General features: G+C 35.2%; 1 protein-coding gene across 3 annotated transcripts in view; it reads right to left on the reverse strand.

The window, feature by feature from the left end:
* The window catches only part of Ostgamma (oligosaccharide transferase gamma subunit), a 38,338-nt gene that overhangs the window by 11,120 nt on the left and 6,826 nt on the right, over window positions 1-20,392 (reverse strand). For 2 of the 3 annotated variants that reach the window (XM_076501090.1, XM_076501088.1), the window contains exons 4-9: window positions 19,778-19,860; window positions 14,510-14,567; window positions 12,320-12,460; window positions 1,187-1,273; window positions 785-848; window positions 179-253 (exon numbers count right to left, since the gene is read on the reverse strand). In XM_076501090.1, coding sequence (XP_076357205.1) covers window positions 179-253; window positions 785-848; window positions 1,187-1,273; window positions 12,320-12,460; window positions 14,510-14,567; window positions 19,778-19,860 — 508 coding nt within the window. The remainder of the gene's footprint in view (window positions 1-178; window positions 254-784; window positions 849-1,186; window positions 1,274-12,319; window positions 12,461-14,509; window positions 14,568-19,777; window positions 19,861-20,392) is intronic. The other variant, XM_076501091.1, reaches the window with a different exon arrangement.

Raw genomic sequence — 20,392 nt, forward strand, 5'->3', positions numbered from 1 at the left:
TTGAATTACTTTAAATACACAGCTCTACCTTTATGTTTTATAAACATTCTGCATTCAGATGCAAAATATCATAACCAAAAAATGTTTCCTACAGAAATAATGTATTTTCTCCAGGTATAAATACATTTCATTTGTGGGAAGCCACACTGCCACATTAAAGTAGAAATGTTTTACTAACTCTTTCTTTTCCTTGGATCTCCTTTACTGGCTGCAGCTTCATTCAGTAAGATCATACCAAACACAACAGCAGCATCTAACCAGAGTTAAGTGAAAAAAACAACACACAAAAACAGTGATTTTTCTTCTACCCTACCTTTACTGCTATTCAATAACAATGATGTCTTCTTCTATCTTAAATGTAGTGTTAGCCAATATTTCTAACCCAAATAGAATGTATTTTCTTCTACTACTAATTGTCCTGCTGCGAGCTAGAATTCTAAACAAACAGAATCTTATTTACTATCACCACCTGCACTGCTAACTAATAACTCTAATCAAACAATTTTTTTCCCTACTATATGTAGGTTCGTGCTTCATCCAATTTCATGGAATTAAAAACTGTGCTAAATTGTACACAATACAATTATCTAGGCATGAAAATGAGCAATATACAGAGGTAAATGAAATAATTACCTCAATGTCAGTGGTTAAAAACATTCACTAAAACACAATTTTTAGCAAGTATCAGTTTAACTTTTTCCTCTTGGTAGCTAATTGTTATAGATAGTTATTTATTTACTTTTATTAACTTCTTTACAACATATTAAGTTAACAGAAAGGATACTGAGGACAATAACAATGTATGTTTCTACAATAAACTGACCACCACTGCTCCCATGCACATATGCCTGCAAAAAAGAAAATTATATTTTTCAATTATCAAAAGAACATACAGTTTAAGATGTATTATAAGAATCTGCCAAAAGATACCTCAAATCTAGTTTACTGATGACATATGAGATTATATGTTTAGAAATTCCTACTAACAGTGTGCTTACTTACACTGAAAATGCATTAAAAGTAAAATAATATTGACATTTTCAACTTGAACAAGAAATAACTACAGAATTACGAGCAGAATAATAGTTTAAAACACAAATATTGTAATTAAAATTCACATCAGCTAGCTGGTAAGAAAAACAGTTCTAAATGTTTATTAATAACACTGAATTACACTGAAACGTACCACATTGCCTCTTGGTGTTCGATGCATGAAAGGAGGTCCTCTGATGTGATTCCACATTTGTCCTGATGTCATGGCAAAAACTATACACTGTAACATAAACAAAACACTTATACATAAAACAATCAAGCTCATATTGAAAAAATAGGGTACCTAAAATATAACATGATGAAGTTTATTATACTTTAAAAGACCAGAACTCAAACATAAAACAATTAAAGTTTCACTGTAACAGTGTAAAGCATTTCTACATATTACATAATCAAGTATAGACAGCAACAGGCAAAATATTTACACACAAATGAATATATTTATACTGTAACTAGACAACACATTCACACAAACACAACAATCAAATTTACACTGTAACAAAGCAGACTTTACACACAAACGAATCATATTTATACAGTAACTAGGTACAATATTTACACATAAACAATCAAAATTGTAGTGTAACAATGCAGACTTTACACACAAACGAATCATATTTATACAGTAACTAGGTACAATATTTACACATAAACAATCAAAATTATAGTGTAACAATGCAGAATATTAACATCTACACACAGAAGACTAAAATCTAGACAGTAACAGGCATAATGTTTCACAAGAAACAATCAAATGTAGCAAGCAGAACTTGTTCAAATAAACCAATCAAGTAGTAACATTGCAGAATACTTCAAAATATCAAGTTTATACTTGTGCTAAGTTGTATTAAACATTAAACAATAAAATTAATGGTGTACAAGTGCAGTACAGCTCTAAAAATACTAATAATAAAATTAAATTTTAATAGGTAACAACATCAAACATTAATTAAACCATTAGGACTACAAAATAGCAGACAAACACGTGCAGATAGCTATACAAATACAACAAAAAACTACAGAAGTATAGACAAACATATATAATTATACAAACTGGAATGACAAACATGTTTATCAACACTTGACGTACTAATGTAAATATACAACTGATCTTAAACAAGACAGCAAACTCATACATATGTTTATATTGTTGTAAACAATGTATCTAAATATGTATGAGTTTGCTGTTTTGCTTAAGATTAATTGTATATTTACACTAGTACATCAAGTGTTTATAAACATGTTCATATATCATTCCAGTTTGTATAAGTATATGTTTGTCAATACTGCTGTAGTTGTGGTTGGTATTTGTATAGCTACCTGCATGTGTTCATCTGCAATTAGGGTGGAGTGAAAACCAAAATATTCTATAATAAATTTCTCCAGGGAATGCAAATTTTGCACAACAATGACAGTAATTCACCAATCAAAATATTCTTATATTAAGGATGAATCTTCTGGCTCTGCAAGTGCATTGAAAATTTGTATGTTATTTGATAAAACTGCAGGTCATTTTAAGACATTAGTTGGCATTTGTGTGCTAAATTTTACCATTGTGTAACTGAAGATATCCAGAACCCACCACAGGGAGGCAGTTGCACATCTGGTTCCATCCCAAACATCCTGTTTTTGTGCATCTTGGATTAATTTATTCACATGTGAAATCTGACTTAGTGTTGAAATGAAGCATAATCTTTCTTCACCTGAAACAAACATGAATGAGCCCATCTTCGTTCTCAAGGCCACAACCTAAGCAAAAGCTTCATTAATAAATTCATTAACAAAGCAAACTACCACTTCTACAGCTTGGGTTTGACAAGGAAACTGATCAAAATCTAATTTTGATACAATCCCTTTCTGATTTACTAGCTGCATGAGATATGTTGAGTTAAAGAAGATTCCAGCCTTCCATCATTGATTAAATGGTTAGACACTTTGGGAATTCTGAAATATTTAATGTCTATGCTACTACATCTTGCTGCTATGGAAGCCATTGTTCTTCGATTGATTGGTTAGTTTGGTGTTGTATGGCACAAAGCTGCACCAAACATCTGGTAAAAAGTTAAAATTAAAGTAAATGCAGTAAAATTTATAAAAAGAAATTAAGGTAAAACAAAACAAAGTTTAAAAAATATAAGTAGCATTAAAACCAATGTTTACATCTAGTTTACAGCAGTATGAGAAAACTACAGTAATACAAGTTGTAAAGGACTTTCTGTAGCATAATTGTATTTATCATAACTCGCCAGGAAGACTAACAGGTAAGTCTAAAACCACCATCAGTCACCTGAAGTTGGCCTTTCCAGTCCTGGTTCTGAATTATTTGATGTTATGGCCATTTTCAGAAAGTAAAGTAATAAAAGTTTCAAAAGACTTGTAGCAAAATTTTAATTCCTCAGGGTGAGTAATAGGTAGTTCAAACAGCAGCATCGGTCATGTGAAGTTGGCCTTTCCAGTCCTGGTTTTGAGTTATTTGACTTTATAGCCATTTGCTAATTTCAAACTAGATGGACTGTGATTCTTAATATGGAATCACATTAAAAAAGGGCTAATGTATAAATTAAGAAACTTGAATAGTATGAAAAAGATTAATGGCCTTTAAAAAACTAAAAAAACATTTTCAAGGTGGACAGTGTCACCATCACCAATAACACTGTCTAATGTTATGGACAAACCTTGGGATAGAACATGTTTAAAATGTTGTAGTCATTAAGAGTTGTAACGACAGCAAGAAAGTAAAATGTGGCTTATTGTGACCTGAGTGTTGCACAGACAACACATTGTGCATCAGTCCCAGATAAAAGAAAACAATGGGTTACAAAACTGTGACCAATGAGTAATCTTGTTAGAACAACTTCCTCCTTCTTGTCCTTACGGAAGCAAGACAACCAAAGTCCAATATAGGGTTTTATTTGGAAAAGCTTGTTTTCTTGTTGCTCACTCCAAGTCAACTGCCAGCTGGCATGGAGCCAAGCCTTGAATACAGGATCATAGTCCATGTATGGAAAAGGCACAGTGGTGAAAGTGCCAGAGCAGATAGATTTAGCTGCCGTTTCTGCAAGCTCATTCCCGTGAATACCAACGTAGGCTGGTATCAAGAAAAACCGGATAGAAGTAGATGTTAATGAGAAATGGGCCAGTCGGTTTTGAATATCAGTGAAAACAGGGTGTGAACCAATGTGAAGTGATTCCAGGGCCACTAGAAATCTAAGCGAGTCAATATAAATAGTGCAGTTGGAGTACTGCTTAGCTTCAGTATGATCCAGGATAAGAGAAATGGCGTACAGTTCAGCAGTGAACACAGAAGCTGTAGAGGGGATAATGCGCACAACCACCGAACCACAACAAACCATGGCACAGCCCACAGAGTCTCCTGATTTGGAACCATCCATATAAATTGGAATGAAAAGATTGTTCAAAAGATATTCAGTAAATAAAAGACGGTACTTCCAATCCGGATTATATGCTTTTCTCAGATGACTTAAAGAAAGGTCACATTTGGGGACTGTAATAAGCCATCGTGGGATGGGCTGACCAGTGGATTCTGCAATGTTATTCAAGGACAGACCCATTTCATCCAACTGTGCCTGGATGCGAAGGTCAAAAGGAGCAGTGGCAGATCCCCTGTTCTGAAAAAGTATGGCCCACCGAGGAAGGAAAACACAACCCCAGGTGGGATTGCTTTGGTAAAGAAAAGTTTTGAAGCATATAGTAAAGACAGTGGTAAACTGCAGAGATGCATAGAAGGTTCTTGAGACTCTGTGTATATGCTCTGAACTGAGGAAAACCCCAGTATAGAGCCAAAGTCTTTCATAACGAATGGGGTCCAGCATCTTTAAGGCCCACGCCTTGGCAGAGCCATAGACCAGTGGTCCATAGTCGAATTTTGATCAAATAAGAGCATGATACATCTTTAGCAAAGAATAACGATCCACTCCCCAAGTGGTGGAAAAGAGGATACCGAGGATGTTCAGTCCTCTTGTACATTTGACCTGTAGCTGCTTCATGTGTGGTATATAGGTAAGCTTACAGTCAAAGATAAGCCCCAAGAACCTTGTCTCAGGGACCACAGGCTGCATAACTTCACTGATAAGGAGTTCAGGATCAGGGTAAATACCCCATCAGTGGCAAATGTACATGCAAACGATTCTAGAGAGAGAAAAGTTAAAGCTGTTTGCTGTGGTCCACTTCAGTAAAAGATTGAGAGAAGTCTGTAGCTGCCGCTCAATATACCTCATGTTCGATGACAGATGAGATGTGAATAGAATGTTATTTATGTGTAGGAAAAATGTTCATGATCACGTCTTTTGCAACAGTAAGAGGGAGTTGTTCAGTGATGGCATTAATTTTTTATACTGTAAAGTGTGACACTCAAAATGGGAAGGTGTTGAAATCACACGAATTTGGAATCTCCTGGCGATTCAATTTTTTTTAATAAAAATGGGCAAATGGCCACGTAACCCATATAAGTGGAGGTCTCGCAAAATGCCATACCTCCATGTTGTATCATAAGCTTTATCAATGTCAGAGAATATTGATACAAGATCTTGTCGTTTGAGAAAGGCTTCTCTGACTAATGTTTCAAGTCAAAACAGGTGGTCCACGGTGGAGTGCTGTCATCAGAACTCACACTGGGTGGGCAAGAGGAGGTTGTTTGATTCAAGGAACCATACAAGATGAGCATTAACCATCCTCTCTAAGGTCTTACAGAGACAGCTCGTCAAAGCAACTGGGCAGTAGTTGGAAGGAATCTTGGGATCCTTCCCAGGCTTAGAGCAAGGTTTGACGATAGCCTGGTGCCAGGCATCAGGAAACACATTCTCCTGTCAGATCTGGTTAAAAACAGTCAGAAGAATAGCAAGAGAAGCAGGAAATAAATGGCGCAGCATTTCATAATGAACATCATCAGGTCCAATCAATGTACTGTCAGACCGATGAAGGGCAGTTTAAGTTCCACCAATGTAAAAGGACTATTACAGTCATAGAGACAATAAGCTTGAAAGAAAAGAGGCGATCACTCTGCCCGGCTCTTGATGGCTAAGAGAAAGTGAAGGAAGAAGCAGAAGTGCTAGATACCCAGCTAAAGCTTTCACCATGAGTAATGGCAATGTTGCTGGTATCACCTACTTCCTGGCCATCAGACATCATGATTGAGAGGGGCACAGAATTATATTGCCCACTGACCTTTCAAATCTTGTCACATATGACTTTGGAACTGGTGGTAGATGATATACTGCTTGTGAAGTTAATCCTAGATTTCTTCTGGCTTTGACGTCTTACCCACCAAGCATGTACACGGGCCCGCTGGGAAGCGATGCAGTTCAAGAGTGTGGGATATCTACAGAATATATCCCATGCCAGTTTTTGAGGCTTCTGTGCCACATGACAGGCAGGATTCCACTACGGACGAGGATATCGTGGAAAACATGTAAAGGTTTTAGGAATATGTTGAGCAGTTGCTTGTATAATACAGTCAGTTACTGCTGCCACACAGTCGTCTGTTGATGGCAGGATTAAGTTCTGCGAGAGCAGTGAAAGAGGGCCAGTTTGCCTGATCCATCTTCCACCGGGACTTGCAGGTCAGGGTGTCATCGACCACGGCCAGTTTCTCTCAAAATTATAGGAAAATTATCACTGCCTCGTGAATTATTACCAACTCTCCATGAAAAATGGGAGAATAGTGAAGGGGAGCATTAAGCATGTCCATTAAAGTCCCCCAGGATGAAAAAGAGAGATGGCAACTGTTTGAGGAGAGCATCAAGGTCTGATTGATCATAGGTCTCTGCAGATAAAAGACAAAGAGAACAAACAGTGATAGCACAACTCAAGGAAACATGGATGGCTCTGGCCTCCAAGGGTGTGTCGAGGGGCAAAGACAGGTTGGGCACATGTTTATCAACCATCAGTGCCACCACTCCATGTACTCTTCCATCACACAGCCTGTCATTTCTGTAGAAAGAAAAGTGCCAAAAGTGCCAATTGGCAGGTTTCAGAAATATTTCCTGCAAGAAAAGACATACAGGATGGTAAGAAGCATTCAGTGTTTTGATGTCATCCAGATTAGAATGTAAACCTTGATAGTTCCATTGTATCAAGGTGGCCATTGTTATTTATGTGTAATAAAGTGGGTGGAGAGCGCTTCTGTTTACGACCACATCTTTTTTCTTTACTGTCTTTATTCGAGGGAGGTATATCGACCACCATGGATCCTGCCCTGTATCAATTGAGCAGGTCTTTGCTCTTGGAAGAGGATTCCAGTGACTGACGACATGAACAAATGATTGTTTTACATCTGGGGTGGAAGAAGAAGATGTACCCGAGGAAATGCCTGCACCTGGAACCAAAGGAAGTGGACCTTGGGATTTGCTGGAATGTATATTAAGGACAGAGATGGGTGTTGAAGTTGATTCATCAACTTTTTTAACCATGGAGGTCAAAAGACTTTTCATTTGGTTTGAGAATGATATTTTGGAGGCACAGAGAGATCTGTCTGCATTCTCACTGTAGTAGTGGAACAAAGTGCAACAGCATACATCCAACATAATTCAAAAATTACGTTCAATTTTATTTCTTATTTTTCTTGTTACAGACGTAGCTTTTTACCTTGTTACGATAAACTATTGTTTCTATCATCACCAGCACAAACCGAAATCTTAATGTACAACTGTAAACAAACAACACACGAAACGTAAACGTGACCTAAATACTCGGCACAACTAATTAGGTTACTTTCATGAACGCCGTCTTAAAGTGTCTATTATTTATTTATGTTATGTAAACACGTTATCGTACTCAAGAAACTTCCAGAAGTATCCAGAATTAATCAATGACGTCATGTGATGCATATTTGAGAATGTTGTAGAAAGTTTTGCAGAGTATATAAACTCATGCGTGATGCTATGATAGTCAATACATTGTTGATTCTGTGTTCGTGCAAAAAAACTTCATTATGTCAAAGAAAAGGAAATGGAATGATGATTATGTGAAGTTTGATTTCACTTGCATTGGAACAACGGAGGATCTGCAAAAACCCCACTGCATGCTTTGTGACACTGTCCTTTCAAATGCTAATTTGAAGACATCTATGCTGCAGGAACACTTCAACAACCAGCATGGTGGAGCAGCTGTTGCAGGCCATGATGTTGAATCATTGAAAGGTAAAAGGGCCTGCTTTGATTCTCGAGCAACCCTTCCAAAATTAGGTTTTATATCTGCTGACAAACCACTGCTGATGGCTTCATACCATGTGGCATATAAAGTAGCCAGATCAAAGAAGCCCCATACAATTGCAGAAGAGGTGATAAAACATGTGCATTAGAAATGGCAACAACTGTTCTGGGAAAAGAAGCCTTAAACAAGCTTAAATTAGTGCTGTTATCAAATAATGTTATTCAAAACTGAATTGGTGATATGAGTTCAGGCATTTTGGACCAAGTTATCTCAGATATCAGGGCTAGTCTCTTGAAAATCTCTCTCCAATTGAACAAAACAACTAATGTTGCAAATTGCAGTCAACTCATCACACTAGTGAGGTATGTCCATGATGGTGCCATAATGGAAGATTTCTTGTTCTGTGAAGATCTGAAAACAACCACAAAAGGGAAAGATGTCTCCCAGTGTGTGAAGGACTTCTGTACGAAATATGATTTAGATATCCAAATTATTGGTTCTGTGTGTACCGATGGTGCCCCTGCTATCCTGGGAAATAAATCAGGATTTTTTGCACTGAGGAAACAAGAGATTCTGCACTTGCTAGGTACTCACTGTTTTCTTCATCGACATGCTTTGGCATCAAAAACATTGCCTACCAAGTTAAAAAAGGTCCTTGACACTTCTATGAAGACCATCAACTGGATTAGGGGTCGCGGTTTGAACCACTGCCTCTTCAAGTCACTTTGTGAAGATTATGGAAGTGAGCATTCAGTTTTGCTTTCACGTCTGGCTGTCACGTGGGAGAGCTTTAACACGCTTCTTTGAACTGTGAGAAGAAGTCAAAACTTTTCTGAAGGAACGTGACTATGATCTGCCCAGAGAAATAGAATCACAAGAATTCAACCAAATGCTAACCTATTTTAGTAAAATTTTCACTTGTATGAATGACCTGAGTGTATCTCTTTAAGGGGAAAACATAAACATATTGAAATTCTGCAAAAAGTTAGATTGTTTCAAAGGAAAGTTATATCTTTGGTGTCAACGAGTTAAAAGAGGGAATATTTCAAATTTTCCATCACTCAAAGAAATGGTAGGTGAGGATGAGTCCCTAATTCCATGTGTGTGTGAAGAAATTGTGGATCATTTAAGAATACTATCAAAGTCATTTGATGGATATTTTGGAGAACTGGAAACTTCTGAAGAATGGATTATGAATCCATACACCTTCAATTTGGATAATGTGTCAGATGATGAAGAACTGAAGGAAGATCTTATTGAACTGCACACAAATGGAGTTCTTGAACTGCAGTTTGAAAGCAAAACTTTGGAACAATATTGGTGTTCGGCAATGGACGTTTCCAAGACTTTGTGAAAAAGCACTAAATGTGCTCATCCCTTTCGCAATAACATACTTATGAGAGTTAGGGATTAGTGTCCTTTTGTCAATCAAGACAAAATCTAGAAATCGCTTGGGTGAACAGGCAGACTTGCGGATTGCTATCAGCAGCAAAGTGCCACGCTTTGAAAAACTCATAAGAAATAAACAGGAACAAAAGAGTCATTAAATCTAAACTGGCTTATGAACATTTCAAATTTAAAGAAATTTCATTTCATGCATGGATGAAAATTTATTTGTTTGTAGGCCATGTAGGGTTTATGCAACTTTTAGTTTGTTGTAATATTTTTTCTTTTCCAAATGTTTCGTTTTTGTTTATATATCACTAAAACCTAATTATAAAAATTTGTTTGGGCCACCTTCACCTTTATTCTTAAATAAATAATTACTGTGAGGGGTGCAAGAACATATCAAATTTTGTTAGGGGTGCAGGGCATAAAAAAAGGTTGGGAACCACTGATGTAAATGGTAGAATGAGGACAGTGGTCAGCATCGTAATTCCATCTTTGGGAATGGAGATACGCCTTACTGCAGAAACTCCTTGAGTGAAGAAAGCAGTGAGAATCTTCAACTCAAGGATCTTCTTCAAATCTCTCTTAACAATAACTCCTCATGATGAATTCAAAGTAGCATGAGGCATGACCTCAATAGGTATATCCCCAATCGCCTCTGACTGTAAGATGAGTTCACTGTGTTGAGATGTGGATGTTTCCACCGATATGTCACCAGATCAAGCTTCTTTACTGACTTTGGAGAGCCAGCAAGTCCCTCTAGTTCCTTCTGAATGAAAAAAGAGACATTTGCCCTAAAGGTTTGTCTGAAAGAGAATGTAGTATATGAAAATGAGGTACAACAGGTATTATAGATGTTGAAGATTGCTGCTCAGAAACTTCAAGACGTGGTTGTTTACCTATGGACTGTTTTTTTACTATTTGAGTTTTTATTTGGAGGATCCACAATAAAGAAAGTGAAATTTCAGTGCCCAATGCCAAACAAGGACACTGCAGCAATGCTAGGATTTTGTGGCACTATACCCAAACATCAGCATCAGATGCAATGTCCATAACACCTGCTGAGAACATCCAACACTGGTACTTGATTGACCCTAGCCCAAGTGGACCAGTCAACTGACCCTAGGGGGCCCTACCCCAAGGCCTCCTGTCTACAGGAAGTCAATACCATAGTGGTGTGTTAGAGTTGGATCCCTCAACCACCAGGATCCTCTCCTCCCCTTCATGGGTCACCATCCACAGCAAACACGTTGGTGGATGTTTAGATCCCAGAGGAAGTAAACTGAAAAAACAGAACCCCCCATACAAGAATCCACACTGAGGGGCATTGTTCTTTCAAGAACCAGCTTTCTTACATGTTCATGATCATCGATAGGATAGCAATCAACATATTGTCAGGGTGACCATAGTAAGCATTCTTCTGAATTACCAGATCACCAACTGCTTTCAAACCTTCTGGACTCCTAATTAACTGCCACAAATTCTTTGCACACCATCTATACCCAAATAATGAATTTTAATACGAAACCAACTAGGAAAATATATCTTGCGAAAAAACAGAGCCAGAGCGTGAAAAGATCTGAATGATTTTCAGTTGCAACATAAGTACAGGATTCTAGTTGCAGTTGTTAGCCATCACAATTGGTTTAAAGCACCTGGTTGGCATCTTTCCAAATCTGATGAGCAGTCCCTATTTGAAACACCTTTCCAAATGTCCCACAAAGACTGCTGATCAATGCTTAACTCAGTATCTTTTAAGCACTGTGGTAGATCAACAGGAATCAGAACAAATCTTACAATACAGTGCTGTTCACATGTAGATATTGTTTTGCCAATTTCCCCCATGAATACATTTGGTCCACATGTAGCCATCGAGATGTTGGAAGAGACAGCAAAGAGGAAGTTCATTCTTGTGCAATATGCATACTGTCTTTTGAGGAGTTTAGAGGGAGTCACATGCATCATGTGAGCATATCATGCTACTGTTGGTTAAGAGGTGACACATGATGATTTAAATGATGGTATATTCAATTAAAATATTCATATACAGAAGGCAGCACTGAATATGAATAGCTAATAGGTAAACAGTACCTGAAGCTTGAGGAACACTACCAACTCTGCAGCACTAGTACGGTAGCGTGGACACTGTGAAATTCTTCATTTTTCATCTTCTCAAACTTCATGTAATTGCATAAATCATATATTTTGGATTAAATTTGAGTATTTTTTATTACCAGATTTAACATTTCTTATCCCCCATCTCAAACACCTAAATCTGTTCTGTGATTGAAGAAAACACAAAGCTTAAATACTGAATATGCTATAAAAATGTTTTGCAAAAGAATCTAAAAACTCACTAAGGGTAAGTGATGCACACACACACTAGCATTTTTATTTTGAAGCAGTAAATTGGATTACATAAACAAACCAGTGTTTTTATTTTATTCAGCAAGGCTTATAAGGCATCTCTTTTTCACAAACTGAGAAATAATATTCAATACAGCCAATCAATGAGGGCAATTATTCATCATGTATCTTCAGTAAATGCTGACCAATACTTATTTTAAATAATTTCGTCATCACTAATTGAATACACAGTCGGAGATTTTTGGAAGTGATACTTGAAAATCTAGTCATGAATAAGAAAAAATAAAATCTCTACAATAACAGTTTCTTAAAAATGGAAAGGAAACCAATAAGCACTTACTAGAGCTGCTATTCCCCATGAAGTTTTATTGTACAAGAAGTCCAGGTTGTTCCTTCTCATGTACAGCAGAGCACCAATCAAAGCAAAGAGGATGACTAGAGCAATAGTTCCAGAATAGTTTGGTGGACGAAAAACACGGATCTAAAGAAATTAAAGCAGAAGAGTTAGCTCTGGAGAAAAGGAGGAAGAAGTGTATGAATGAAGAAAGATTTGCTGGTACTTATCTGTACTTCTGTTCTCTGAAGAGAGAGGTTAACACTTTCTTAAACATACAACACTGTCTCTCTGGAAATTACTGATGGGGAAGTGTCTTTCCTCAACTGAATATCTAATTTTATAATAAAGTGCACCGATAAGAGCTAAAGATTTCAAACCATGATCTAAAAAAGATAGAATATGCAACACAGGCAATAAAAAAACAACTATAGTCAAGTCAAATAAGCAACAAAATTTTGTCTCTAAACATAAAGTGCTAATCAAAGAACACTCAAAATTTCTTTAACAGAAGTGTACCTAAACACTGAGCCAAAAAGACAGCTGAAAAATGATCAATTTAAACAGTAAATAGGATGAGTCAAGTAAACAGCTGAAAAACAGTGTATAAAATACAATGTTTGATGAGTCAACTATTGATTTATCAAGTAATGATACAAATATACTTTGAGGGTCTAATACTTAACTAAAAATCTTTTGGATATCCTTTTCCTTTTACAAATTAATTACTTAACAAAATTAACATGAAATTCTTAAGCTCAGTCAACATTTTAAAACTGAAATATAATTCCATGAAATAACCAATAACTTAATCGTGTTTACAATAGAGATAATAAAATAAACAAATGCATTAATAAGTTACAAAACAGTTGCATATAATACTGTGGACACCTTATTTAGTGTTTGTTGTGGCTCATAGTTCAAATTTCATTTTCTTGCTAGACTCAGATGCTCACACTTCAACATGATTGATGGTAATTTAAAATGTTCTTAATTCTTACAATGATTCACTGCAGAGATAACAGGGTTAACTGAATATTGGATAATGTTTAAAGTTTTGTTGGGTTGTTTTTCTCTTTGTAGGGTTATCTGTAACTGAAAACATTAAATTATGGGAAATACAGCTTTTACTATATTTTTAGTGAAAAATTGAGAAGAAGCAGGAAGGGAACCAAATAAATTTTGGGTGTTACCCACCACTATCTGGTAACTTTGCTCTGACAATGGAAAAGCTCCTTCTGCTACCCCTACTGCTTGTTCAAGATTACAAGAAATTGTAACAAATTTCAATCTACTGGTTCTAACACTGAAATTAAGGGCACAAGCTATGGAAAGTTAACCAAACAACAAATCATTCAGGAATGAGTGTGATAAAATAAAAACTCATAACAGAACTAAAGATGTCTTTCAAACCAGTCTAAAGGATGTAGGATATGCTCTGAATCTAAACTAGATTCAGAACAATTATTACTATTTTCAGTTAATACACCAATCAATTCACAATTATAATTGTCACAAAAACAATCAATTAATCAAAATTAGTTTCTTTTATTATTATTAATATTTGATTATTCCAATAATCTAGCAATTGCTGCCCTTTTGTATGTTATATTATTATTTATACCTTTCTATAGTAAGTTTTAGGTTATATTACTCTTAGTGAATATGAAAATTTTAGCTATTCAGCTATGAAATAATTAAAATCCTGATAAACCAAATTTATTGAAAAACAATGAAACTAGCCAGATACTAATCAGTGACCATTATAATTCTTAACAAGATGCCACTTTAGTTTCTGTAAAAGTTTGTCAATGAATATTGTATATTATTTTATAAAAAGACAAATCCGGTTTCCTGATTAATCACCAGCTGAGTGACCAAAATGATGCACTCATGTACATTCTTTCTTCTATATTTGAAGATCAGACATCAACTGGATACCTATCACTCATTTGAGTGGATGTTCTTTTATATTTACAGACCACAAATATCAACTGATTGATCATACCCGAGTCTTTGTCCTTTGTTTTTGCATTTGCATAAGAGACCGAAAAATAGAAATTCATCTGAGTAACTGTCCTTTTGAGTATATCTGCTGATAAAGTACCAACTGACTAGACCCTACAATCTCACCAGGTGTCTATTCTTTCTTTTGTATTTACATATCAAACACCAACTTACTAACAAATGTCTTACCTGAGTGTCTGTCCTTTCTCCTATCCATCTGGCTATTGTTTCTGCAGCAAATCCAATTCTGTAAAATAATTTGATCCCATTTAGCAGAGAACATTGTTTTATGGAGTAACACAGATGTGATTAATATTAATATTAAAAATGATCATTTTCAAAGTAAATACTTTAATACTGAATCTAAATTTATCCAATTGTTTCTCAAATAATATTTTGAATTTGAAAGCACATCATTAATGCCAGTTCTTTGCAATTTTATCAAACAATTCATGTCTATAAAGAAGCAACAACCAACTCAAGCAAGCATGAATGTCTCATCTTGGACAACTATTAATAAGAGTTGTTAACCTGTGTGTTCAGAAACACACCATAGGATAATATACATGTAATTAAAAAATATAAGGCCCATTATGTTTACCTTAGAAATACTAAAGCACTAATGAAGTCTTCTGGCAAAGAGCAAATATAATAAACTATGCTCAACTTGGAAATGTAGTAATTTGAGGCATTAAGATGTAGCTTACTAGCAAGATCTAAAAGGTTAATCCATGAGTACAGTTGGCAGAAAACCTGTATGGTGTGCGAGGGTTGTGGATTTGATACACACATAGGAAAATTACCACAAGAAAAAACTAACATCCAACATGAGGGACTTCTCATGATCCACAGATAAGAAATATATCAACTGTGTTAAACCCATGAGTACTTGCTAGTAAGTTACTTTTTAACAAATCAAACTATCACAGAGATACAGAGGACATTTATCAGATACAGAAAAAGTCTGAAACCTACAATGGACATGGAATACGAAGATTTATTAAATCTAACACAAAAACATGTCAAAAAATATTTACACCAGTCTTGGAAATACATAAACATTTATTCTCTAACAAGAACATGCCTAAAAATTTAGTGAGGGCTTAAAATATTCCATTTGATCACATTTCTTTTAATCCTATCTGGACCAACAAGTGAAACTAAGCAATATAATTGATTACATAAAAGCAACAATTACGTCATTTGCTGTTTATTGTTTTGAACTTCTAACTAGTAGAAAAGCAAACAGTTGGCAACACCTACCACTACCTCTCTGGCTATGCACATGCCAAACAGTGTAAAGTTACCTTTTTTTTGCTATTTTTACAATATTTGTTTCTTATTTATAATTGTATTTTTTAATGTTTTATAAGTAGACATGGATCTGTGGAGGTCAAACCCCTATTATTTTTTTTAGAAATTAATACAAACAAAAACAAATTATTCAAATCTTTACTGAATATTATTTTTATGATTTTGTCCGATCCAAACAATGCAAATAAGTTGGTTGATTGGATGATTTGGTGTTTTATGGCACAAAGCAGCTAGGCTACCTGCACCCAACATCCAGTAAAAAGTTAAAATTAAATTTAGTGAAATTCATAAAAGGAAATTCAGGTAAAACAAAACAAAGTTTAAAAAATAAGCAAAAAACATAAATAGCATAAAACCTATGTTTACATCTAGTCTATAGCATTAAGAGAAAAACTACAGTAATACAAGTTGTAGAGGGCTTTCTGTAGCATAATTGTAATTATCATAACTCGCCAAGAAGACTAACAGATAAATACAAAAAACACCGTCAGTCACCTGAAGCTGGCCTTTCCAGTCCCGGTTTTGAGTTATTTAAAGTCATGGCCATTTTCAGAAAGTAATAAAAGTTTTAAAAGACTTGTAGCAAATTTTAATAATAACTCCCCAGGATGACCAACAGGCAGTTCAAACAGCAGCATTAGTCAACTTTCCAGTCCTAGTTTAGAGTTATTTAATGTTATGGCCATTTTCTTATTTCAAATCAAACTAGATGGACTTCAATTCTTAAAAGGAAATCACATTATAAAAGGGCTAATGTATAAATTAAAAACTTAAATAGCATTAAAAAGATTAATGGCCTTTATAAAACTAAAAACATTTCCAAGGTGGACAGTGTCACCATTACCAATAACACTGTCTAATATTATAAACAAAACCTTGGGACAGAACATATCTAAAATGGTGCCGTCATTATGACTCTTAACGATGACAAGAAATTAAAATGTGGCTTATTGTGACCTGAATGTTACACAGACAACACATTGTCCCAGATAAAGGAAAACGACTGAGGGCAGTCTGTAGCTGCCGCTCAATATACCTCATGTTCAACGACTAACACAAGATGTAAAAGTTGTCGACATAGAGCCCATTTGCAACAGCAAGAGGGAGTTGTGCAGTGATGGCATTAATCTTTATACTGTAAAGTGTGACACTCAAAACACAGCCCTATGGGACTTCAAATTCCTGTAGAAAAGAACGGGAAAGTGTCGAACCCATACAAACTTGGAACCTCTTGTCCATTAAAAATTTTTTATAAAAATGGGCAAATGGCCATATAACCCATTTATATGGATGTCTTGCAAAATGCCATACCTCCATGTTGTATAATAAGCCTTCTAAATGTCAAAGAACATTGATACAAGATGTTCTTGTTTGAGAAAGGCTTCTCTGATTGACATTTCAATCCTATCAATATCAGCACTTTACTAGAGGGGATGTTGTCCATTAAAGTTCCCCAGGATTAAAAACATAGACAGCACTGTTCAATGAGAGCATCAAGGTCTGATTGACCATAGGTCTCTGTGGGCAACAGGTAGAGAGAACAAACAGTGATGGTATGACCCAAGGAAACATGGATGGTTATGGCCTCCAAGGGTGTATCAAGTGGCAAAGACAAGGTGAGTACACACTGATCAACCCACAGTGCCACCCCTCCATGCATTCCTCCATCACACAGCTTGTCATTTCTGTACAACGAAAACTGCTGAAAGGTGACTGTATTGGCAGGTTTCAGAAATGTTTCCTGTAAGGAAAGACTTACAGGATAGTAGAAAGCAATCAGTGTTTTGCAATCAGAGGGTTTGGAATGTATGGCTGTACTGTGCAATTAAGATAACCTGCCTTGATGGTGGCATGTGGACATGGTGATGTAAATGGTAGAATGAGGACAGTTGTCAGCATCATAATTCCATCTTCGTGAATGTTGATACGCCTCACTGCAGAAACTCCTTGGGTAGAGAAACCAGCGAGAATCTCCAACTTGGGGATGTTCTTCAACTCTCTCTCAACAATAACTCCTCATGATTAATTCAAGGCAGCATTAGGTGTAACCTCAATTGGTATAACCCCAATTGCCTTTGAATATAAGTGGAGTTCACTGTGTTGAGATGTGGATGTTTCCACCAATATGTCACCAGTTCGAAGCTTCTTTACAGACTTTGAAGAGCCAGCAAGTCCTTCTAATCCCGTTTGAATGAAAAAGGGAGGCATTTGCCCTAAAGGTTTGTCTGAAAGAGAATCTAGTATAAGAAAATGAGGAACAACAGGTGTTACAGATGTTGAAGATTGCTGCTCAGAAACTTCAAGATGTGGTTGTTTACCTATGGACTGTTTTTTTACTATCTGAGTTTTTATTTGGAGAATCCATAATAAAGAAAGTGAAATTTCAGTCCCACTGACCCCACCCATCATGAAGCCCTATTGGATGCACTACATCCAACACTGGTACTTAGTTGACCCTAGCCCAAGTAGTCCAGCCGATTGACCCAAGGGGGTCTACCCCAAGACAGCCCATCTGCAGGAATTCAAGGCCAAAGTGGTGTGTTAGGGTTGGACACCTCAACTACTAGGATCCTCTCTTCCCCTTCACGGGTCACCACACACAGCAAACACGTGGGTGAATGTTTAGATCCCAAAGGAGGTAAACTGAAAGAACAGAACCATCCCTGGGAGGTTCCCTCACCACGTACAGGAATCCACACTAAAAAGCAATGTAAATAAATTTAATAATTGCTACTTGTTTGTTTCTAATTGTTATCAAAATATGTTTAAAAAAATGATAGTAAAATATGTTTTGTTTTTAATCAGTGTATTAAATCAATGTAAATAAATTTAATAATTGCTACTCATTTGTTTCTAATTGTTATCAAAATATGTTTAAAAAAATGATAGTAAAATATGTTTTGTTTTTAATCAGTGTATTTGATTTACACAAGAACAGTGTAAGATACTGCATATATCAAAAATAAAACACAATGCTAACTGGATAGTGGTTGTTTAGTCAACAGTAGTACTTCATGCATCAAATAAAAAATGTTCAGATTTTCTTTAAAAAAAAGAACCTTGAGAAAACTTAAAAGAAAAATATATTATTTTGTAAAATACAAAAAAACCTTTACCTAGAGAAGAGGTTTATGATATGAAAACAAAAGTGATTTAAAAATTACTTGAAAACATCAAAACAATAGTAAGGGAAAGAAGGTTAACAATGTGTTAAAATAATGCAGTTAGAAATGTTTTAAAGCTAACACACCCCATTTTCTTTCTGTTTATAGGAGGTGGAATGTCTGTGTGTGTTATTATAAGGGGCATGTACTTATCAATTAATTGAATGTAATAATTGTAGTAGATCAGTTATCCCATCAAATAATCAATCAGCAAAGACAATTAATTACCCAGCTCTACCAATGAGCATCTTTTAGGTGTCATATTTGTATCGAAATATCAAAATTTAAGTAAAAATCTTAACTATTTCAAAAATCTGTAACTCAAGAAAGTTTTAAAATTTATGTTCTGTCATTTTATAAAGTTAAATCAGTGTAATTCACAAATTAAACTAAAAAAATGTTCAAACTAAAATTTCTGCACAGCACTGAGGTATCTTGTCTGTAAACAATTTTTCAGCCCATTTAAACACAAGTTTATGTTAGCTTAGAAGCTATCATCTCTTGCAAACATGATTCTCAATGTTTTCTTTCTTGTGTGAAGTTCCTTCTCATTTTCTAATCTTATTAATACAATATCTCATTCAAATTCTTTTGTATGACCTAACACAACATATTAACTAAAAATCTGTTATTGGAACTGCTTTTTTAAATAACTAAGTATAATGTCAGATCATAATATATTTATCACTGAGGAAAACAGAAGAAGGAAAAAAAAAGTTAACATTTTCTTACTACAGCATATTTGAACAAAGTTTTGGAAATTTCACAAAATCAAGAATTATGGGAAAAGAAAATCAAATGATATTTTAAAGCCAAGAGTAGATAGTATTCAATACTTTTCTACTAAGTTTGATTAAATATGCCTTAGAAGATCCCTTCAAGAGTTTGAAAAAGGTAAATGTACATCATTTTCATTATAAAAATTATTTCACTATTAATCCTGAACACAAGGTCTTAGACCAATAATCGTATTACAAACCTCTGAATGTCCATCACATCTGCTTTTTTTGGTTTTCCCTTCTCTGGAAAATGAATGAAGACTGGCGCAGAATTCTGCCCAAGCTGTTTAGAATAATTTCAAAGAGACATATTATATACTTGTGTGGGTATTAACAAGTTTGATAATAATTGATCTCATTCAAACAACAATGAAAACACATGATCTTGTACTGAATACACCTACTTCTTCACTAAAAATACTAAAATGTTAGCAATAGTACAAGAAGTAGAAACTTTAAGCATCAGGGTAGTGTCATTTGATGTACAGTTATGTGAGCCTAAACAGAACTCCATATTGTAATTATTTTCAAGTATTCTCATGAAAGATATCTGCAGATTTTATTTAGAATATATAAACATTCAATTTAAACATGGATTTTTTTCTCACAAACTCTGAGAGCTAATCTGACATAAAAACATGTCCTGATAACAATACTCACAATTAACTAGAATGTACTATACAAAACTACAGGATTCAAAACTTTTCAGTTAAATTAAATTTTCATTTTAAATTAATATTTTTAAACACCTAAGCCATAGATTGTATAATAACAATGTAGTTATTAATGTACCATAGAATATACAATAATATTAC

Source organism: Tachypleus tridentatus, chromosome 5 (assembly GCF_004210375.1).
Source record: "Tachypleus tridentatus isolate NWPU-2018 chromosome 5, ASM421037v1, whole genome shotgun sequence".
NCBI lineage: Eukaryota > Metazoa > Arthropoda > Merostomata > Xiphosura > Limulidae > Tachypleus > Tachypleus tridentatus.